We start from the raw sequence: 24,024 nt of genomic DNA, 5'->3' as shown, positions 1-24,024 counted from the left end.
TGAGTAGGGCTGGACAAGAATGGTGAGGTCACTTATGCTGGATGCTGTGGCTTCAGAAGTGCCATAGGAGGCAGTGAGTAAAGCACCAGATACAGAACTCCCCTATGGGCAAGCCTGGAGTTTGTGGTCAGGAAATGTAAATGGCGATCCCCACCCCCATCACCAGTTCCCTTGGTTACTTTCAGGTGAGCTCTGAGTCTCCCATTCACACTGGCAACCTCATGCCTTCCCATGGCCTTGACATTTTAGTCAACATTTCCACATCAGTGTCTTTGGGTAATGGAAAATGTATTGTACTCAGCATTGGGTAAATCAGGGATCAAGACTGGGTTCTGCCACTTATTCAGTGTGATTTGTATAAATCATACAGTCTTGCAAAGGCTTCAGTTTCCTCATCTGTAAAATGGAAATAATAACCTACCTCAACAGATTGTTAAAGAATGCAGGGAGGTACAGGTATTACACAAGCTTAGTATGTGTCTGACTCATAATAAGTGTTTAATGAATGTCCAGCCAAACCCCCAGTCACAAACTGCCTTGCTCCTTCAGCAAACCTTTTGCTGCTTTCAGAATACAAATGTGGGACAGTATCTAGAAGCATCTGCAGAGTTCCAACAGTACTAGAAAGTCCCCAGTTCCTTTATAGCATATACAGAACCTATTGTTATCAAGGTGACTGACTCATGGTGATCCCATGTGTGTCAGAGTAGAACAGTGTTCCACAGGGTTTTCACTGGCTGATTTTCTGGAAATAGATTACCAGACCTTTCTTCCAAGGTGCCTCTGTGTAAATTCAAATCACCAACCTTTTGGTAGCAGCCAAGCACATTAACTATTTGCACCACCCGGGGACTCCTTGAATAGAACACATATGTATATATGTGTATATCACTAAAAGCAAGTCTTCAAATCTGGACCTGGTAAACCTGCCCTTATACGTCTGTGCTGACATATAACATTTTCTCTCTGCTTGTTTGTTCTTTGCTTGATGTATTTTCTTCAGCTTGGCTTTTGGTCTATTTTTTGAAACCATTTGCATCATGTGTGCTTGTTTTGGAAGTGTTGAATCATTTTGTTTTGCCTTTGGTGTGCAGGGCAAGGTGGTCCCCATACTGTGGTTGTTTTTGTGTGCATGGCAGACAGGCTACAGTGAGGGAACACAGCCAGCAAAGAATCTTTATGAGCTGATGGAAGGTGTCTTCTAAAGTGAGGCAAGGCAGCACTGGCATGTGGTACATATAAAACCAAAATAGAAAATACAGTGCTTGATAGCGCACAACACAGGAAGATGGACAAGATGACTTCATTTACTCAACAAATACTTCTTCTGGGCCTTTCTGAGTCCCGCCTGCATCAATTCAGTGAGGCTCTGGAAATGCAAAAATGAACACTGCTAGCTCCATTCTCTGAAGGAAGTTTCAGTCTAGTGGGAAAGAGACATATAAACAGATAAATTATCGAGTACAAGGTGGTAAGTTCTGACACTGCATTAAGAACAAAGTGTTTCAAGGACACTGAAGATTGAGCAACTGGAGGAGGCCTTTCTGAGGAGGAGGCTGAGAGAGACAAAGAGGTTCATCAGGCACAAAGGGGAGGGGATTCTTTCAGGCAGAGGAAAGAGTGTGTGCACAGGCTCACTCAGGAAGGTTGAGAAGGTGAATGTGGCCAGGCCGCAACTGGGATTGAGACTGGAAATATTTGAAGGTGTTTGTCATATCTGGCAGCATGTCATGTTTCCATACTCTTTTCCTGGCTTTTCCATCAAATGCTGGCACTGAATGTTAATCAAAACTCATCTCTAGTAGAGAGATTCTAGTATTTACTAGGATCATCTATGTTCACAATCAAATAATTCATGTTCAATAAAATTACATTCAAGAGGAATTAATAGTGAAGAACAGTACAATGAATTCCCCAAGAGGCAGGCTACAGGTAGTGCTGTGGAAAGAGTGAGGGCTTTGAAGTTCAATGGCCTGGGTTTATTGCTAGCTTGCATGCTGACCCAGGTGGCTTCAGCTAATGATTAAAGCTGTCCAGAACTCTCTCCTGTCATGAAAATGGAGGTGACAAAATATGCCTCTTAAAAATGAGAATAATAGTGTTAATTGAGGGCCTACCATGTTATATTCAGGCACTGTGCTGGAGGAGGCTGCTGTATTATCTCTAATCCTCCCAAAGGAAGCATAGGCATTGGTATCCCAATTTACAGTTTAGGAAACTGAGGCCCAGAGAAGTTATTCACACAAAGACATGCAGTTAGAAAGCAAGTGTGCTAAACTTCAAACATTTATCTTCCTTGTTCCAAAACATTACAAGCCCTTTGCACAACTGCATTTCAGTTGAGTAGCAGTGAAAACTAAGGAATTCTAGAGGCACAGTAGTTAAACACTCAGCTGCTAATCTAAAGATCATTGGTTCAAAACCATCAACCACTTTGTGGGAGAAAGATGTGGCAGTTCACTTCTGTAAAGACTACAGCCTTGGAAATCTTATGAGGCTGTTCTACTCTGTCCTATAGAGTCACTATGAGTCAGAATTGACTAGACAGCAATGAGAATGGTTGGTGCAACCAGGTCAGTGGTTCAAACCTACCAGAAGTTCCAAGGTAAGAAGACCTGGCTATTTGCTCTCATTAAGATTATAGCTTAAGAGAATCTATAGGGGAAGTTCTACTCTGTCCTATAAGTTCACTATGAGTTGGAATCAACTCACTGGCACACAATAGAATTACATGAGACTGTGGCATTTTGAAAGGGTCCCTAAGTGACACAAATGATTTGTGCTTGACTACTAACCAAAACGTTACCAGTTTGAACCCACCCAGCAGCACTACAGATGAAAGATCTGGCAATCTGCTTCTGTAAAGATAACAGTCAAGCAAACCCTATAGAACAGTTCTACTCTGTAATACATGGTGTTACCAAGAGTCAGAATTAACTTGATGGCAACAAGTTTGGTGGCATTTTGCAGAATTTGTTCCTAAAGCTCCTACCACAATATGACTTGGTCTGGACCACAGCTGGGCCTCCCCAATGCAATATCCTTGGTGCCTCTGCTTCAAGGGAGTCAGGCTGTCAGACGCTCAGAAAGCAGATCTGGCTACTTTGTGTTTGTCGATGGGATAAGACTGTCATCCTGGGATACTCAATTATGTGTGTGGACACCTAGTGTTGTTGGTCTGATCTGAGAGGAGTAATGGGAAGTATACTGTCAAAGGATTCCCAGGTCCCAAAATATTGTGCTGGTTGACCTGAAACTTCATTGACTAAAGTCATTTATGTATTGATCAAATATATTATCAAATATTGCAAGAGATTGAATCATATGTTGTTGGGGGTGCTAACAAGAGTAAAATAGAATCCTTGACCTACCAGAGCTTCCAAACCAAAAAGGTAAGTCAGGAATGCATAGAAACAAAGGTCATATATTGGAATAGATTTTTTTTAATCCATTAAAGGAGCATGAAATAAGTGCTGCACTTCAGCAGAGGACCAGCCACTATGGCTGAGACACAGGTGGCCAGTAGGCAGCACTCTTGCCACCATTACCCTCTTCTTTGCCAAAACATCCTCGTCTAAAAGGACACTCTTTACTGCAGAGGCTGGGTGTGCCCTCAGAATCCCAGGATGATTATATATCCACTGGAACTACCTTTCCTGGTAGCATATCAAGGAAGCAGGTGGAGGACAGTACATCTGTCCTCAGCTATCAGAGGTAAGGATAAGAACATGGCATTCCTGGCACAGGAAACTCTAGGGACAAAGATATAGAGTTTGGTGGAAACATTTTTCTAATATGGCTGGGGCTCAGGTCACCTAAAGAAACAGAGCATGGTAGGGCAAGCTTGTAAAGTAGATTGAGGCCAGACTCTAAGGAATCCTCAATGCTGGGCTTGGAAGAGTGGATTGAAAGGGGTAAAGAGGGGTCATAAAAGAGGAAGGCATCATCCTTGCATTATTTCAACAACACAGGTGAGGAAGTGGAGTATAGGGCAAGTAAGTAACTTACTCTGTGAGACAACTGCTATGTGGTAGGCTCATATCATCACTACTATCCACCTTACATCATGGACAAAGACAAGAAAGACGATCAAGCAACAAGTCATGGTAATAGAGTGTAAAGTCTAATGGCCTGAACAATTGGGGAGTGGAAATGCCATTTGCAGTAGCAGGAAAGACAAGAAGGAAAACACAAGATGTGAGGGAGAGAGGAGGAAATCATGTTTAGACCAGGTGGATTGGAGACCAGTGCAGGTGTCTGGCAGGTAAAGAAGTGGGACAGAGGGGAAATGGGGTGAGAGGATAGCCTTGGGGAGATGGTGGTGAGCATACACTTGAGGGTGATCACATATACTTGGAGGGAAAGAGAGGCAGAAGAAAAGTCTAAACAACTGAGCAAGAGAAGGAGAGGAAAGCCTAGATAATACAATGTCATTGAAACCAAGAAAGAGTGTAATGTAATGTCAGATACAACCAAGAGAGGGTAAGTTTGTAAAAACAGTTGTAAGTGCTGCTAGGTGCCAGGGGTGAATGTTTGGTAAGGGAGGGGAAAGATCAAGTGCAAGGCAAGTTTAAGGTGCCTGACAGATGAGGTGGGGGTATGCTATTGTAAATGGATGAGGAATGGATCTTATAACACAGAGGAAGGAGGCAGAACAGGTCTGAGGTTGTCCAGAAGAAGGGGACTGATGCAGTAATGGACTGGGAAGGAAGAGGGGCATGGGAGGAAACACAAGATGAAAAAGGACTTAGTTTTCTTTTTTGTGTGGGGGAGGGAAACAACCTCACTGCATTTGAGTCAATTCGACTCATAGCAACCCCTCCTTCAGTTTTCGAGGTGGTATCTCTATGGAAGTAGATTGCCTAATCTTCCTTCATTCCAAGGAAATGGGTAGAAACACAGAGAAATGTGAAGATGCAGAGGAAGAAGATCAAGGGAGACCAAAGGAGGATGTTGGATCATCTGCTGAAAGTGATGCATGGGCAAGGAAGACTTGGAGAGGTGGGAGAGGGAACAGAAGAGCTATATTGAGAAAGCCCAAGAAGTGATTTAATTCTTAAAAGGCTTTTTGGTGAATGATACATGTTCACTGGTTAAGACACTGTAATTGGGGAGATGGGTTAGAGGGAAGCATGCTGGTTTAGGTGTCAGCATACACAGGTTCATTTCCTGCTCCCCTGCTCACTAATAAATATACTTGACGTGTTGCCTCACATTTTGAGCCACTGTTTTCTTTCTGAACAGAAAAAGGATTGGAATAGATCTTCCATGACCTCTTTACACAGGAACATTCTATAAATCTCTTAAGTGCCTTACTCATTAACTGAGATTGATTTATCTGATTAAAACTCTTTACTCACTATTGTCAGAGAGCAGAGTTTTAAAGACAGTGGGGAGTTTGGAGTGTGCAGGCGCATTCATGTATTTGTTGTTGTTGTTATGTGCCGTGGAGTCAGCCCCCGACTCATAGCGACCCCTCCTTGGGTTTCTGAGGCAGTATCACTACGGAAGTAGGATTGCCCAACCTTCCTTCTGAGGAGTGGCTGGTGGGTTTGAACCGCCAGCCTACTGGTTAGCATTCATGTATACGTATGTGCAAATGCACTTACTATTGGGGGTCAGTTTTGGATTTGAACAGAGGGTAGAAAGTTCCACAATGGAGGACAATGCACCCTGTGGATCTGCAGCAGTAGGTAGCCACTGGACATGAGGCAGGGCCTCTAGATTCTTGCAAGACCTCAAAGAAAAGCTTTGTAACCTCACAGCTTCCTGGGACTGGCCTCAGTATTTTCCCATAACAGCATCACTGCCTAGGGATTAGTTCAGTCCCAGCACCCTCAATTAGAATACAGCACTTACTTGTGACTAGGAGTAAAAGTCTACGGGGCAGGGGGAGGAGTAAGCAGGCTAACTCCACTTTGGTTCTTAACAGAGCAAGTTTAGTCCTGTGTTACTGACGCACAGAGACCCTAATAAGAACTGAAGGTATATTTCACAAGACAATATTTTGCTCAAGATAAATTGTGTAACAGTATTGCCCTATTCTCTGTCTTATTTTCCTCTGATATTCTATGCAACCAGAACATGCCCCCCTTCTGATTAGAGGGCCAGATATTTCTCCCCACCCCAAAAACTGCCCAGGTGCTACTCATGACAAAGCCAGGCTGGGCTGGCCTTAGTGCACCCTGAACGGCCCACAGATGTCAGGAGTGGGAGTCACTTTGCCTGGAGGGGGTGCTAGTCTTACAAATACTCTGCCTTCCTGTGAAGATGGTTTTCCCTATAAGTTTCCAGTAGCCTCAACTCAAGCCAAGAACCTGGAGATGCTAACCTTCAGAAATGGATCAACATCAGAAAATAGGAGGGTGTGTGTTTATGTTTGTGTGAAGATAATTAGCAAAGCTAAAATCTCATTGGGTCTGCAGGAGAGGGGCAACAACTATACGCAGAGTAGTGATATGCCCCAGCCATATGAAGGGTGGAATTGGGGAGGCACAGGTCATGACTTGCAGGAGCAGGCAGATTAAAAATGATGCCCTTAAGCTCAGATGTTTTAGGTCACATACTGAAGCACAGTATTCTGCTCCCCTCCCAGGAGCAGACATTGGCTCTTCCCTCAAGGCAAAATAGTTTGATGTGCAGCATGATTGCATCCACATTCCAGGACTGTCTGACTCTGATACAGGCAAGAGTGTGACTTGGATATTTAGGAGGTATTGGGGCCCTCCAGGAGATGGGGAATGAGGTGTTCAATGTCAATATAGTTGCTGGTTTTCCAAGTCTAATGTGATGGCAGAAGCTCTGGTAGCATATTGCCTAAGGCATTTGACTGCTAACCAGAAGTCTGGCGATTCAAACCCACCAGCTACTCCTCTGAAGAAAGATGGGGCAATCTACTTCCGTAGTGATACAGCCTCAGAAACTCAAGGAGGGGTCACTATAAGTCAGGTCAGACTCAATGGCAAATAACAACAACAACGTGATGGCAGAGAAGAGGTGGAACCAATGTCTCTGGCACCAGGACTTAAGCCTGTGCTTACTGGGTAAGACTTCAGGAGGCTCTTGGAGAAGTTCCCTCATGCCTTCCAAAAAGCAGCCTTCATTTACCTCTCAATTCTGGGTCCTCATTGGAAAAATAATTTCCCAGTGCAAAATATGAATTTTGTTTTTGAAAATAACCTTGTAGCTGCCGTGTTTTCTCTGATCTCTACAACAGTCTCCAGGAATCACTTTACAATGATAGCTTATGCAATTCACAGGAGACAAACAAATAGGCCATTGTATCGAATAATTTCTAATCTCATAGCCAAATACAGGTATTACTTTTCCAAATAGGCTATCAAAATAAATATTCTGCCATCTGAAGCCTGTCACCCACCTCCCAAAGGAAACGTTTCCTGGTTCTTCACCATCCTGATGATCAGTTGCAGATCTGACCATTGTGATCCACAAGGTTATGATTGGCTGATTTTCAGAAGTGGATTGCCAGCCCTTTCTTCCTGCTCTGTCTTAGTCTGGAAGTCCCAGTGAAATTTGTTCAGCATCATAGTAACACACAAACCTCCACTGATGGACAGGGATGGTTGTGCATGAGGTACATTGGTCAGGATTCAAACCTAGGTCTCCCATGTGGAAGGTGAGAACTACCAAAACCAAAAAACAAACCCACTGCCATCGAGTCAGTTCTGACTTGTAGTGACCCTTATAGGGTTTCCAAGACAGTAAATTTTTATGGATGTAAACTACCTAATCTTTCTTCTGCAGAGCAGCTGGTGGGTCTGAACCACTGCCCTTTTGGTTGGCAGCCAAAAGCCTTAACCACTGTACCATAAGAGCCATCATAATCCCTAAATAAACATAAAAGCAGCTAACTCACCTATAATTCATTTTCTCAGGGAAAAACAGTAGATAGCTCATGAGACTAAGGACTTCAGTCCCCAAGTTATTTGGAAACTAAACTAAACCCTCAACTCACCTATTATGACCTGGAGTTTCTTTCTGCTAAGTAGCTCTTGCCTTTAGGCACTGTTGCTGCTTGATTGAAGACTCTGAAATGCTTTATAAATCCCTGGTAAAAGATAAGGGTTGAGTTATTTGGCAGATGCACAGTTTTAGTAACTTCCCTGACTATGCTCGGCGACATAGGACTCTAAAGCAGAGCTCAGAGTGGAAATTCATGTGCCATCTTGGTTACACCCTATGGAGTACTCATTGTGTCCAGGAGAACAACCTCCCTCTCCCCCACTCCCACACATACCCCAACTTCCTCCAAAGTATTCAATGGAAGGAGCTCTAGCAACAGAACTGGGTGTGTGTGTGTGGGGGGGATTGTTCCCCAGCATTTCTGAGTAAATTAAGTAGCATAAACAGCATTGATTGGTGACACAGCTACAAGGAGATGCTTGACTCCACAATTACATCTGTCAGCACAACCACTAGGCCAGAATGTGTAATCGACTTTGCATGGCTCCTCGAACTGCTCCTTAAAGTACAGGATTAGAATTTAAGGTACAAGAAGATCATAAACAGAGGGAACTTTTGCAGAGAGGGTGTTTCTAAGGATGACATAGATAGCATTACTTGTAGCATAATAATTGTTAATGGAGCTGAGGCAGGAAAAAGCTGCAGGTTAATTTGGCATAGAATTCTTTGAGGTAATCTTCATAGCCTTTTTCAGTGATAATTTTGTTGTTATGTACCTTCGAGTCAGATTCGACTCATAGCGACCCCTCCTTGGGTTGCTGAGGCAGTATCACTACGGAAGTAGATTGCCCAACCTTCCTTCCGAGGAGTGGCTGGTAGGTTTGAACCGCCAGCCTTCTGGTCAGCAGTCAAATGCCTTAGGCACTATGTCACCAGAGCTCCTTTCAGTGATAATAGAAGAGTGAAATCAAACACAGGAATTGCTTGACTTGCAGTTTATGAGGGAAGTAAAGTAAATCCTGAATTTGAATTAGGTTGGAGAGGCTTTTGATAAAGACATTGGCCTCCTCGTAATTCCTTCTGTCTGAAAGTACTTAGGTCTCTCTAGAGCATCTTCCTTCCATCTTCTTTTGATGCTTCCTGCATTGTTAAATATTTTGCCCATAGGATTCTTCAAGACTGCAACTTGAGGCTTGAGTTTTTCCTTCAGTTCTTTGTGCTTGAGTAATAACAAATATGGTCTTCCTTTTTGGTTTTCTAACTCCAGGTCTTTGCACATTTCATTATAACATTTTCCTTTGTCTTCTTGAGCCACCCTTTGAAATCTTCCATTCAGCTCAAAAGAAGATGGAAGGAATACAGAGTCATTGTATCAAAAAGAATTTGTCAATGTCCAACCACTTCAGGAAGTACCATATAACCAAGAACCAGTGGTACTGAAAGAAGAAGTCCAAGCTGCACTGAAGGCACTGATGAAAAACAAGGCTCCAGGAATTAATATAATACCCATAACATGTGGAGGAAAGACAGGAAATGCTCACTTATCTATGCCAAGGAATTTGGAAGATACCTAATTTGGAAGATACCTACCTGGCTAACTGACTGGATGAAATCCATATTTATGCCCATTCCAAAGAAAGGTGATCTAAAAGAATGCAGATATTATTGAGCAATGTCATTAATATCACATGCAAGTAAAATTTTGCTAACAATAATTAAAAAATGGTTGCAGCAGTACATCAGCAGGGAATTGCCAGAAATTCAAGCCAGATTCAGAAAAGAACATGAAACAAGGGATATCAATGCTTATGTCAGGTTGATGTTGGCTGAAAGCAGAGAATACCAGAAAGATATTTTTTCTGTGTTTTACTGACTATGCAAAGGCATTCAACTGTGTGGATCATAACAAATCATGGATAATATATAGAGAGTTTTCAGTTAATTGTGCTCATGTGCAACCTATATATAGACCAAGAAAATCAGGAAAAGTGCATAACGGTTGTATCATTTCACTATACTTATTCAATCTATATGTTGAGAAAATAATCCAACAAGCTGGTCTTTATGAAGAAGAATGTGGCTTCAGGATTGGAGAGAGACTCATTAACAACCTGTGATATGCAGATGACATAATCATGCTTGCTGAAAGTGAAGAGGACTTAAAGCACTTACTGATGATCAAAGACTACAGCCTTCAGTATGGATTACACCCCAATATAAAGGAAACAAAAATTCACACAACTAGACTAGTATGTAATATCATGATAAATGGAGAAAAGACTGAAGTTCTCAAGGATTTCATATTACTTGGATCCACACTCAATGCCCTTGGAAGCAGCAATCAAGAAATCAATATTGCATTGGGCAAATCTGCTTCAAAATCTCTCTTTAAAATGTTAAAAATCAAATCTGTTGCTTTGAAGAGTAAAATGTACCTGACCCAAACTGTAATATTTTCAGTTGCCTCATGTGCATGCAAAGCTGGACAATGAACAAGGAAGATTAAAGAAGAATCAGTGCATTTGAATACAGTGTTGGTGAAGAATATTGATTATATCATGGACTCCCAGAAGAACAAACAAGTCTGTCCTTGAAGAAGTACAGCCAGAATGCACCTTAGAAGCAAACATGGTGAGACTTTGTCTTATGTATTTTGGACATGTTATCAGGAGGGCATCATACTTGGTAAAGTAGAGGTCAGAAAAGAGAAGACCCTCCACAGATGGATTCACACAGTGGCTGCAACAATGGGCTCAAACATAGAAATGATAGTGAGGATGAAGCAGGAGGTGGTAGTATTTCATTTTGTTGTACATAGGGTCATTATGAGTTGGAAGTGACTCAATGGCACTTAACAGAACAGAACAGAACTAAACTGCATGGGAAACTAGGGGGGAATTTGTAAGTTAAATGATGTAAGGTGTGGAACACATTTGCAGCACTTCAGATAATGGGGAATAAAAATGTCTGCTAACCAAATTTATGTCACTCCATGTGTATTTAACTAATTTTATCCCCTTGTTATGGAAATTAGTGATTTCACTTCCTAAATAAAATAGGGTCAACATTTGAATTTGCTCCTGTGCCTTCAGCCAATCTAGCAATGTCTCCCAATACATGTATAAGAAAGCAAACTTTGAGCCACAGGAAGGTAGAGGGGTAGGGGTAGCATGGGGAGATGGCAGTGAATTTCAGAGTCCCCATTGTCTTCCGTGTCCTACTATAAGTTGCCATCAAGTCAACTCTGACTCATGGCAACCCCATGGGTGTCAGAGTAGAACAGTGTTCCATAGAGTTTTCAATGGCTTTTTTTTTGGAAGGAGATCACTGGGCCTTGCTGTGAAGGTGTCTCTAGATGGACTTGAACTTCCAACCTTTCAATTAGCCGCTGAGCATGTGAACTACTTGCACCCCAAGGGACTGACTGCCCCTCTATAGACTGTGTGTATTCCCTGCCTGCAAGTCTGCTCCTTCTTTTACTTGGTGCTAACTTTTCCTTTAAAGCCCAGGCCAAGCCTCTGACTCCAATTTTTTTTTGACAATTATCACAGCCTACACTAGTCACTCTCTTTTCATAATTCCTGTTATACTTATATTCTAAATCTTTCAGTGTTGCATTTAATTGTTCTGTAATTCTTTCACAGGTCAGTTTTATCATACCCAGATAGACTGTATATTCCTGAAGAATAGTAATTATGATTTATATTTATTTATTGACTGTCCAGAGCTCTTGGCTCAGGATGGATGTTTGCCCTCTGGCTGGCTGATTAAAATTCTCCTAGGATGCATGCACTGGACACAGCCGTCTGAGATGTATAAAGTTCATACCATTGTGTATTAAGGTAAAAAAAAAAAAAAGGCAGGATGAAAACATAATACAGTCCTAATTTTGCTACATAAGTGAACGTGTGAGTGTATCCTTGTGTGCTGGTGGCACAGATGTGTGTGTAATGTGCATGGGTGGGTGGTGTATGATGTGTACATGAATATGACTTGTGAATATATGTGCATTGTGTGTGGAGATGCTATGTGTGTGTGGCATGGTGTGTGTGCTAATGGGTACATGTGTATGTGTGTGATTATGTGTGGTGTGTCTGTGAGTGTGCATGTGGTGTGTGTGAATGTGCAAGTATATATGTATTATGAGTGTGAATGTGGATGTAGTGTGTGTGCATATGTGTGTGGGGTGTGTGTGATGCATGTGGTGAGTATTGTGAGTGCATGTGTATGTGCGCATGTGTGTGTATGATATGTGTATATGTGTGGTATGTGTGGCATGCGTGTGTGGTGTATGTTATGTGGTGAGTGTGTGTGTGTAATATGTATGATATGTGTGTTACATATGAGTGTGTGTGTGGTGTGTATGTGTGTGTCGTGAGTATGTGTGTGTATGTGTATGTAGCATGAAGACAAATAAGATTGGAGAAAATGCAACAAAAAATGTCAATAGTGAGATCTCTGAGTGATAGATTGCTTTTAGTTTATACTATTATAAAAGTGTTAGTAAAGGGTATTTCTAAGTTTACATGAGGTAGCAGTTATCTATGAGTACTAAGTGAGATAATAAAATCAATAATAAGTGATTGTTATTATAGCAGGCTCAGCACAGTGAAATGAGAGGCTTGCATTGAATCAGCTTTGGTTGGCTTTGATTCCAGTGTTTTCTGATGTGTGTTCCAAAGAACACTAGCCTGACCTTATTTAAATCATTTGAGAAGCATCCCATTCTATAGCTGCTTCTTGAAAATTCACTCTGTCCTTTAGACCTGAATATTCCTACAACAGCAAAATATCTATCTTTGTTCTACTTAGTGTTTTCCAAACATAACTGACCATGAAACCTTTTTTTTTTCTTATAATATCTGTTACTGCATTACTTTTTGAGAAATATTGTTCTACTTGTATGTTAATTAATATTTTTAAATAATAGATTATTGACTTTAGTTTTGAATGTCTTTTGTATGTTATTATTTCTTTTGCTTAATAATTCAGAGTGGTTACAAGTTAGAGAATAGTTTCTTTAATCCTAGCCCATAGGAGCATTTTAGCAATGCAAAATTACATGATTCAATGATTTTTCTCCTGAATTGTAACAGCTATGCAGCATCAAGCAATGCTTAGCCTTCTTTGAATTTTAAGACTTTATTTGCCATAATGAAAACACTAAATGAAGAAATATGTTGTGAACTTGAATTTATTCTATCTCCTCAGGAGTCCATTCTCAAGTGGGAAATTAGTACTGTGAAAGTGCATTTCATTTCAGCATGGACTTTTTGTTTCCTCTCCACAATTTTCTTTTCAGTATGAGTTTTTAGTAGTGATGCTGATAGTTTAGACAGTCCCTTATCCCCAGCACTCCTTGCAAATTATCCAAATAATGAAAGTTGCAGAGGCTAATCCAAAATGGCAGGTGATCAGTGTATACACTGAAATGGGTTTACTTCTGTCTGAAACAAAATTTGCTTTTAATTGCAGGAATTAACTGTGAGTGAAATCAAAGGATGACACATGCAAGAGGATGGGTATCTGTCTAGCTTTTGACCTTACTCAGCTTTGCCCTGCCCTATAGTCCAGGCTGGAAAAAGACAGTTTGTCTGAAGCTCAAAGGCAGTCAAATATTTGGTTTTCCCAGACCTTTCCAACTAGGATATCTACACGTGAAAAGTAAGAGCAGTGGGGAGATTAAATATTAATAAAGTAGGTAATGAAATACGTGTTGTTATTAGTTGCCATCAAGTCAATTCTGACCTCTGTATGAAATGTTGCTCAGCCCTATGTCATCCTCATGATCATTGTCATGGCTATTTTGTCAATCCATCTCAGTGAGAGTTTCCCTCGTTTTCTCTGGCCCTCTACTTTACCAGCCACAGTATCCTTTTCTAGCAATTGGTCCTTTCTGATGACATTTCTAAACTAAGCAAGTTGAAGTCTCACCATCCTCATTTTTAAGGACCATTGTGGTTGTATTTTTTCTAAAACAGATTTGTTCATACTTTCTGCAGTCCGTGGTATGTTCAATATTCTTTGACAAACCATACTTCAAACACATCAATTCTTCTTCTGTCTTCTTTTTTCACTATCCAACTTTTGCATATACATAAGCCAATTGAAAATACCATGGTTTGTATCAGATGGCTAATACAGATGGTGTCAAATGAGATTTAGACCAGCAAAGCCCTGCAAACAGGATTTGGGCCAGTAAAATACATTTTCTCCCCTTGACAAGGTGCATAATAGTATGTTTACCTTTGGCTAAAACAGATATGAAGGATGGTGTTTAATAATAGGATTAGCTAACACCTGTATAATAAGCTACATTGAATCAGGATTTACCTCATAGGATGATTATGTGTCAGAAAGTATGATATACAAAACTCAGTTGCAGTGATTGGATATTAGCATTATTAAAGTGGTTTATGTAAGATGTTATTATTTAAAGAACATATACAGAATAGGTTTAACCCTAATACATTCTGTATTCATATCCTGTACCCTTAAGTGGAGATGATCTCTTATCACTTGTGTGTCCCACTCAGCTAAGCACCAGGGGGAACATGTAAAAGGCCAGTAGATTACCTTCTGAAAATTTGCATCTGTCCCTAGTTACACACTACATAGGCAGAAGGCTCTGTTTAAATTTCCAGTCATGAATGAAAAACAAACAGTGGAAATAATGCATTTTGCGGCTTCCAGTGGTCTGAGGGAACAGCAGTGCTTACAAAGCCAAGCTTTGGCTGAGCCTGGTTTCCATGAGTAACACAGATCTAGATGCAGTGCCCTAACCTCTCACAATGCAGCTGCCATACTTGTGGTTTTTAAGTAGATATCTGAAGTGGGACTGGAGGAGAGCAGCAGGAAGCACATTTAGAAAAAAAAAAAAGGGGGGGGGGAATGTCTGTTTTTGCTATATGTGCAAAATGAGACAAATATCTTGGCACCCAAGCCTTTAATTAATAGTAGCAAGATACTGTTAGAGGTCAAGGCCTATGACCCCTCCTTTAGAAATTCCCAGCACCCAGTAAGTGGATCAGTACACGTGAGCTGATATAAACTATCATGAAAGAATTTAAGCCAATCTGTGTGTTCTGGAGATGGACTTCCCAAACTCACCTATTAAAATTCAGATGCAACAGGGGTGCATGTAGGGGAGCTTGAGAATCTGCATTTCCAATGAGCTCTCAAGTGATGCTGTTGCTGCCAGGCCAGGCCCTTACTTTGAGTATCAAGGTTCTGGTGGGTAGGAAAAGTCATGAGAACATTTCTGTTTAAGTTTTGTATGGCATCACTGAAACTGCCTTCCTTTCCCTTCCCTTTCAAAGGGGCTGGGGTTGATAATGCCCAAGAGTTAGCTGCCCTCTTGCTTCCCTCACCTCCACCCTGCCTTGGTGCAGATGTATTGGTGTGGGGCCCCTGCTAATGGCACCCTCTCTTCCCTGCAGGGGAGGAGCGGCCACGGGACTCCCCGGCCCCAGCGGTGGCAGCAGCAGCAGAGGCACAGGCGGTGGCCGGGGCAGAGGCCAGCGGGAGGACAGGCCACCCATGTTGGCGATGCTCCCTGGCACAGCTCAAAAAGGCCTTCTGGGGCGTGGCAGTGGTGTTGTGCGTGTGTGCCTCCTGGGCTGGTTCCACTCAGCTCGCCAAGGTCACCTTCAAGACATTCGATGCGCCTTTCACCCTTACGTGGTTTGCTACCAACTGGAACTTTCTGTTTTTCCCAATGTACTACACGGGTCATGTCTTCAAGTCAGCGGAGAAACAGTCTCTGAAGCAGAGATACAGGTAGGCATGTCCTGGCCTGAAGCTGCCTTCTTTGAGGCTATGTTCCTGTTCCTGGCACTGGGGCACTGGGAAGGACCATGTGGGAGGAAGTCAATGTCATAGTGAATGCATCTGCTGTCTGGGAGATAGAGAGGATCAGTATCCTCTCTCTACTCTCAGGCTTTTGAACTACTTGTTCTTCTTGGCCCACTGCTCTTGGAGTTTCATGAGAACTTGGCATCTTCCAGGGATGACCCATGGCAGGTTCCCTGGAAGCATAGCAATTGGCATTCATTTGCATGTGGTTGCTCCTCATCAGACATAAGAGATGTCACCAGCCTGGGTGAGGATTGGGAGTCCATAGAGCCCAATGATTTAGCCATTTCCTGTATCTTATTTTTCCCTCATGGAGATGCTCATTGCAAAGACTCCATTACTCATTCACTTACCAATCCAAAACATCCCTCCTCTCTTTATGTAATTGCATGAATCTGATATCTGGCTGGCAGTTCTAGGCTTTGTTGAATGTATTTTTTCATATTGAGTTCACTGAAAGGATGCTCCATTTAGAACCAAGCCCACAGTCCAAACCCCATCCCCTACCTCTGTATGGAGCAAGGATCTCCTCCCTTCCTGGAGAGTCAAATTATTGGTGTTCAAAATAGTGCTCATATATGCCCATCACTGGGTCTTGAGGTGCCCAAGGTGGACACCTGTTGAGGGCTGTATCAAAGCCTTATTGCTGGTTCACATCAGATTGAGTTAGAAGAGCTGGAAATAATGGTGGCTAAAGGTCTTGGAAACTTACCTTTTGTCACTTCCAAAGGTTGGAGGAAAATATTGAAAGTTGAAAATTCTTCACTCATCTCTGCCTTCTTCCCATCTTCATTTTCTATTCTCTACCAAACTCATAAACATGTAGAATTGCCTTGGTCATTACTATCTGCCTTAAACACCAACTCTGTTCTGAAGTTGTGCCTTTAGAAGTCACAAAAAAACTAAGAACATCATGGTGTGTCTCTGTGGGTACAAGGAGTGAAGAGATTTGGGGACAGATGAGACTCTGATCAGAATTTCACTCTGGTGATCAGCCATTATGTCCTTCTGTAGTTAGAGATGGAAGTATGGATGCAACATTTTCTTAACCTTCAGGGGGATTTGTTCTGGTTCCTTTCAAAGAGTGAGTTATTAGCCACATGACTAAAACTCCTCTAAAAGAGAGGCTCTGATGGACTTGGACAAAGTCACAGAGGCCTGCCTCTTCTCCCCTTACTGGAGATGAGACTACAAGGCATGATGCCCCACTCAGGCCTGTGCATTCTCAGTGTTGACTTAAACCAACTGTTCATGGAGAAGCAGAAGTTGTTAAAGAGGATTTAATTTCTTCTGAATAGCATCCAAAAAATGAACAGATAGAGACCAAGATTGTCCCAAGGGCAAGAGAAGAATAATGGCTTACTTCTAGTCAAAGACGAAAGCAAATATTCAGTAAATGATGTTAGCCATAAGTGTATTTAATTTGTAATTTGGAGTTTGCCTGTCTTTACACTGAGTGGAGTATTACATTGCTGCATCTAACAAAGGGCTAAACATGAACTATGTATGTGCCCCTTTCTTGATAGATAATTACTGGGAGAAAAGATGCTTTATCTTTGCTTCTTTTGACCATGTAGGCTGAGAGAGGGCCTACCCTGAGCAGCCCCACAGGCTGCTTCTGTAACATGTCATCATAACCTGGGGAAGACTGGCTCTGCCAACACCAACAAAGGGAGGGCCCAGCACTACTTAACCTTTGTGCTGAAAACAGCACTGAAGGAGCAAAGCTCACTGGTGATTAAAAGTTAAGGTAGGAAAACAGGAAAGGTCATTGAGGAGGATGAGTTATACATAGCAAAACGTAAACATCTTGATTTTTGTTTGTTGTCCTTCTATAAAAAGTATTTAGGATGAGTCAGGATTGGAGAAGAATGTGCAGGGATAGAAATAATCATAACTTGGCTATTGAATTCAGTTAAAATCTTGCTTAATTTCTACCATAAAATTTAATTCCTCCTCTTAAAGTCTTTCCGATTGCAAACTGAAGGTAGCACTGAAGCTCAGCATAGTTGCTAACTTTCCAGCCAATACTTATATACGTGAATTCAGTCATAAGTGAGATTCTTTCTCAAAAAAGGAAAAGGAAAATCTCAACATAACAGACCTTACTTAGAAAACAGTGACTTTATCATCACTCAGATTGGGAGATCTTTAAACAAACTTGAGGATTCCTAGAAATAAATGAAAATTACTACTTCACGTTTTTGTCAAAATCAATACTGGGGAAAATCTAGAATCACCTGAGGAGATGTTTCTCTTGGCTAAATGTATTTTTGCAGGAAGTTGGGGAGGAGAAGAGAAAAGTAGAGACTTTTTTCAAAGAGAGGAATCTGGCAAGACAAGCCAGATTTTCTTTTGGTTATCAGGAAGCAGTCAGTTGGAAGGTCCTTTTTCCCAAACCCTCCACACCCAGAAGAAGCCAGAAAAATAAGCCAGAGAGGGAAGAGTATACTGTCTGGCAAAGAGCTTCTCAAACTGTCACATTCTACATGTCACCTGAGGCTCTTCTTAAAAGGCAGACTCTGCTTCCATAGGTCTGGGATATCTGAAAGTCTGCATTTCTAACAAGCTTCCTGAGGATGCTGGAGATGTTGGCCTAAAGACCACACTTGGAATGTAAAGGCCCTAAAATTATTGAGACTCAGATAGAGATTTTCTCAAATGTTGCCAATCTAACCAAAGATAAGAACTAGGACTTTCCAAACAGTGGAGAATTTATTTTTGATTTGGTTAACTTCATTTGGGCTCAGAGGACTGTTCATGCCCGGTCCACTGCTCCTTGCTAGGGATTTCCCCTGGGAAAGTCATCATCTGTGTGTTCAGAGCCCCAGAGTTCCCTTTATAAACAGAAGGTGATAAATTTAAGTAGTGGCTACCTGCTTGGTGTGTGATCAAATAAGACACCATAAGTCAAGGTGCCCTAGGAACTGAAAAATGCTGTATAAGTGAGAGGAGGCATCACTGCACTGGGATATCTTGTATGGGCAATATGGAAGGGTGTAACTAGGCTTTGTTCATCTTCCACCTGTGTAGTCTATTTAAATTACAAGTGTCTCTTAGGGAGTGTGCCAGCTCCTCTGTTGTTGTTGTTGTTATGTGCCGTCGAGTCAAACCTGACTCATAGTGACCCCTCCTTGGGTTTCTGAGGCAGTATCACTACGGAAGTAGGATTGCCCAACCTTCCTTCTGAGGAGTGGCTGGTGGGTTTGAACTGCCAGCCGTCTGGTTAGCAGGCAAGTGTCTTAGCCACTATGCTACCAGAGCTCCCACCAGCTCCTCTAGTGCTGGTCAAATCTTGCATTTTGGAGAAATTTGCTTGTGACCTTGTGGATGCACAGGGCAGCCAAGAACAGCAAACAGTCTCCTCAAGTCCCATTGTCAGGAATCACAGGAATTAGAATGTGACTGTGAAAACATCCCAGCCCCACTGCCCAGGGTTTTCAGGCTGCATGCTTCAGTCCCCCACATAATCATCACTCCCACCTTCTTCCTTTGGTCTCCCACTGACTTTGGCCAGAGATGCTGTGAGAAACCAGTAGTCCACAGAACTCAGGGAGGGCTCTGGTGTGACTTAAAATGGGCTACTGCTGCCTAGCATCTCCAAGACAGCTGTTCATTTGGGCAACAAAGAAGCTGAAAAGAAAGGTTGTCAGAAGGTTGGTGTGAGCACACTCAACCTCCTAACTCCTCTGACCCTGGGCAGGAAGATGGTTTCTCAGGCCCAAGATGCCACCCAGAGCAGACCTGCTGAGTCAGAAGTGGTGCTCTTGTCAGAAGAGTAGTTCTTCCAGGAATTTCCACAGGAGTGACCTGTTTTCACACGCATCTGTTGTGACCTGCTGCTGTTAGGCTGTTGCCAAATGCGGTGAAGGAGATAGTGGTGACAGATGTTTTCCTCTGACTTCTGTAGTTTCAAACTTCTGTGGGCTAGCCAATTGATTCTGTTTTAGAAATTCTGAAGAACAGTCTGAGCCAAAAGAGGGGAAAGGGCAAATTCAAAGCCTTTAGTCCTAAAGTCTGCAAGGGCCTGGCATGTATATGTGGCTACCCAGACTTACCTAAGAATTGTATCACATTTGTAGCTGTGATATCCATCCAACACTCATAGTTTCAGGAACAGAGGAGAGCAATAGCAATCCAGATGCTTGTTCACCCTAAGCTTATTTATTGAACATCTACTTTGGACTAGCCACTGGGTACTAATCAGACATAGCCCCTGTCTCCAAGGAGGCTATTTTATGGTAAAGGGAGTTAGATAGAAAGACAAGGTGGGGGTATACGCAGGGGTGGGGGCAAGGTTCCTTAGAGGAAGTGACCCAGGAACAGTTTCTTTAAAGTTAAGTAGATAGTCTTCTAAGTGATGGGGGACAAGGTCAAGAACTTCCGGGCAGATGGAGTAGCATGGGAAAGGTCCAAAGGCTGGACAGAGCCTGGTGCCTAAGAGAGCTCTGAGTCATTTGGCCTGGCTGGCACACAAGAGGCAAGGGGATTGAGGGAAGAAAGAAGACTGAGCAGTTAGGCAGGGACCAGATCTTGGCATGCCTCCTTCACCTTGCAGAAGATTTGAATTCTAAGGTGAATATTGGCAGGAATCATCACAGGGTCTGAGCACAGCAGAGACATGATCTGATTTGATCTTTAGAAATAGCATTACTGCAACTCAGGGAGCATGGAATGGAAGGGGCAAGGCTGGAGGCAAGCCCAATGCAGCAAACATTTTTTTGATATCCATGTGTCTGGGATTGTGAGGATTAAACAGATGCTGTTCCTGACTCTAAAGAGCTCACAAGGAGAGAGAGCAAGACAGTGGTAAAAACTGGATGGAATACAAGAAGGAGGAAATCAGACTGGCTTGGCTGCTGCTTGGAGGTAAGAACAGAGCAGAGTAGATGTTAAAACTAAAAGTTAACTTGAGACCAGGGCTTGGGTGCAATATCAAGAGGTTGGGAGTTCACTCTCTAGACAAAACTTAGAAAGTTTTAGCGCAAAGGAATGATATAATCACAGCTACTTTCATCTTATGATTCAGAGTGCCACATATATATCTGGTTAAACACTATGTCTATTACACATCAGAGGTGAGGTGGCGGTCAGTTTGGGAAGGGGTGCACTTAGTTTCTGAGAAATTTTAAGAATTTTGAGTGGAAATTTTAAAGTATGACAGATGTTGGTTTCTTGTTTGAATTGTCAACTTCTCCTTCAGCCTACAGCAAACTCTTGTGCTGATGAGAAAACCTGTCTTTTTCTTACCAAATTTAAGAATTCTCAAAATAGAGGGGAAATCTTCTTTCCAAGAAACATTTTCACTTTTTTTTCAGGCATAATGGTGATGGTAGCTCTGATTACCAGTGCCCCAGCAGATCTCTGCTTTCCTGGGTGTGTCAGGCCCAGGTATTGGACACAGCTGGTGAGTGCTTGTCCTTCCTTACCCTAGACATGCTCTGGCCTGTAGCACCCATCAAGAGTTCTTCTTTATAGGGTTAGGTGGTAGTTCCCCTCCACCCTAAGAGGATACAGCCTATTCCTTCATCATTCCACAAACTCATTGGCAGTGGGTTTATATGTTTTCTCTGTGTGTGTATATATGTCTGTATATGTGTATGTGTGTGTGTGTGTGTGTGTGTTGTTGTTGTTTTTATGTGCTGTCGAGTCGGACCCGACTCATAGCGACCCCTCCTTGGGTTTCCAAGGCACTATCACTACGGAAGTGGATTGCCCCATCTTCCTTCCGAGGAGTAGCTGGTGGGTTTGAACCACTAGCCTTCTGGTTAGCAGTCAAGTGCCTTAGGCACTATGCTACCAGAGCTTATATATATATGTGTGTGTGTGTGTGTGTGTGTGTGTGTGTGTGTCAAGCAGAGTTCTTGGCACTGATAATATGGCAATGACCAAAACAAGTGAAAAGCACTGTCTTTGTAGAGCATACATACTAGCAGGGAAATACAATAAACAAGTAATAAAATAGATTATTATTATGTCAGATATTTCTGTGTGCTATGGAAGAAAAGATAAAACAAGGCCAAAGAAAAGGAATGCTGGTGGGAGGAGGCATTGGCCTGAGGCTGGAAACTTACCTGTCTGTCTGTACATGCCTGTGGTTTTCCTGGCATCTCCAGCCCCATCTAGACTCAAACCCCAAACATTACTCGTTCATTCATTTCTGCACTCTGATGCCCCCCTCTGCCCCTGGCACTGCTCATCACTGGAGAGGGAAGTGCCAAGCACATCCTATCCCTCAGAAGCTCATGACCCAGCAGGTGAAGGTGCCCTGGGGCCCCAGGAAATGGAAGTGCAGTGAGAAAGAGTTCTGCCTGCAGAAGCCCTGTTCTAATCAGTAGCCAAATTGCAGGAGGAAGAGAAAAATATCTTGTGCTCAGTGTATCACTTATCCTTTATCTTTCCTCTTAATTTGTAACAGTCTAGTTTCCTATCTTATTCTCAAAAATCATCAACCAGATATTGCAACAGTCTATATCCAAAGCCGTTACAGTCCAGTTGATGTTTTTGTTATCGTTTGTTCATTTCTTTGTTTTTATAACTGGTTTAGATTAAGCAGGAAAGAACATTTGGGGACTGCAATTTTTAATGTGGCCCATGTCTTCTGCTTAGAGGTAAACAATGACAACTGCACATAAATACCTTCATGACAGATCATCTTTGGAGGCAGAGACAAGATGGTGTCCTACTAACACACTCCACCCAATCCCTTTACAACAGAGACCTGGAAAAACAAGTTAAACACATATAAATAATAGTCCTCAAATTCTGAACATTGAATGAGGAGATAAAGAATTAGATTGAACATTGATTGGACAGGGAAATGGAGCGAGCTCAGTGATTGAGGAGAAAGAAGAGGCCAGGACTGGACGAAGCAGGGCCATTTTGAATACAGAGACATCAAATGCTGACAAGGAGGGGACCAACAATAACAAAAAATAATAATTTCACAGAATCCACATGACAATTATGATACAGTGTAGAAACATCAGAAGGAATTCAAGGTGAGCACAAGATGTGCCGGACTTGGGAGAGGACCATGCAAGGAAGTGGGTCACACTTACAGTGGCACAGGCAGCCATAGAGAAAGAAGGGAGAGAGAAAAAACTCACCACTGCCAGACATGGAATTTTGCCCTAGTGAAAGGCCAGTGTTTGGGCAGTTGAAGAAACTGGGCTCAGGACAATCTCTTGTTTGATTTGATCTGGGTAAGAGCTGCATAAATGGCTGTGTGTGTCCAGAAGGGAGCCACACCCATGCCAGTGAATGAAGATTGGAGAGATACACTTTCTAATCTAACAAATGCACAACTTCTCTGCACATTAAAAAAAAAAAAAAAAAAACACCCAAATTCACTGCCATCAAGTTCATTCTGACTCATAGTGACCTCCTTTGGGTTTATGAGGTGGCAAATCTTTATAGAAGCAGATTTCCCAGTCTTCCTTCCACAGAGTGTCTAGTGGGTTTGACCATCAACCTTCTGGTTAGCAGTCAAATGCCTGAAGCACTGCATCACCAGGGCTCCACATAGGGGTAAATACTCTTTCTGCTACCACCGATCCAGTTGATTAGAGAAGCCTCACCCTTCTGCCACGATCTCTGGACACTTCCACCCCTAGCAGACTGAGTCAGGAACTGAAGCTTACCCACTGGGTGCTTAAGGGACTGAGAGACTTTTTCACAATGAACACAAGAGGCAAACCTCTGTAGCCTCCTCTCTGAGGGGGCCCACTCACACCAGTCATCTCCCATCTCTGCGAACAGAAAGACTTTTGTTGGGGCAGTTGAAGATGATAGTGTCAAGCCAGCCTTTCACTAGAGTCTGGGCAGGAACTGGATAAAGGCTATGTGTGCCAGAGGGGTGCTAGGCCCAGCCAGTGAATTGCGACTGGTAAGCCACACTCTGCACTTGTGCCTCTCTCACCCTGATCACAAGAGGTACATACCTGAAGCCTTCTCCTTTGGACCTGCCCACTAGGGCCAGGCTCTTTTCACCTCTGAGGGCACATGACCCAGTGGATCAGCAGTTTCTGCCACATCAACCTGCTTTCCGGGCAGCCAGCTAACTATAGTTACAAACGTGTCTCTTCCTCAGTTTCTTTATGTTCCCCTTATTTTTCTCTTTTCCTTTTCCCAAGTTTTTCCCCCTTTTTATTTTTTTATTTTTTTTTTTTAATTAGGATTTGGGTGAAGATTTACAGAGTAAATTCACTTTTCATACAGCAGTTCACATATACTTTGTCTCATGTC

At 42.4% G+C, this 24,024-nt stretch overlaps 1 protein-coding gene across 1 annotated transcript in view; it reads left to right on the top strand.

Moving 5' to 3' along the window:
• The window catches only part of SLC35F3 (solute carrier family 35 member F3), a 1,079,377-nt gene that overhangs the window by 721,726 nt on the left and 333,627 nt on the right, over positions 1-24,024 (top strand). The window contains exon 3 of the mRNA XM_007938509.1: positions 15,363-15,702. Coding sequence (XP_007936700.1) covers positions 15,363-15,702 — 340 coding nt within the window. The remainder of the gene's footprint in view (positions 1-15,362; positions 15,703-24,024) is intronic.

Source organism: Orycteropus afer, unplaced genomic scaffold (genome assembly GCF_000298275.1).
Source record: "Orycteropus afer afer isolate SDZICR_OR568_19922 unplaced genomic scaffold, OryAfe1.0 scaffold00050, whole genome shotgun sequence".
Lineage (NCBI taxonomy): Eukaryota > Metazoa > Chordata > Mammalia > Tubulidentata > Orycteropodidae > Orycteropus > Orycteropus afer.
This window is presented reverse-complemented; position numbering and strand designations above follow the sequence as displayed.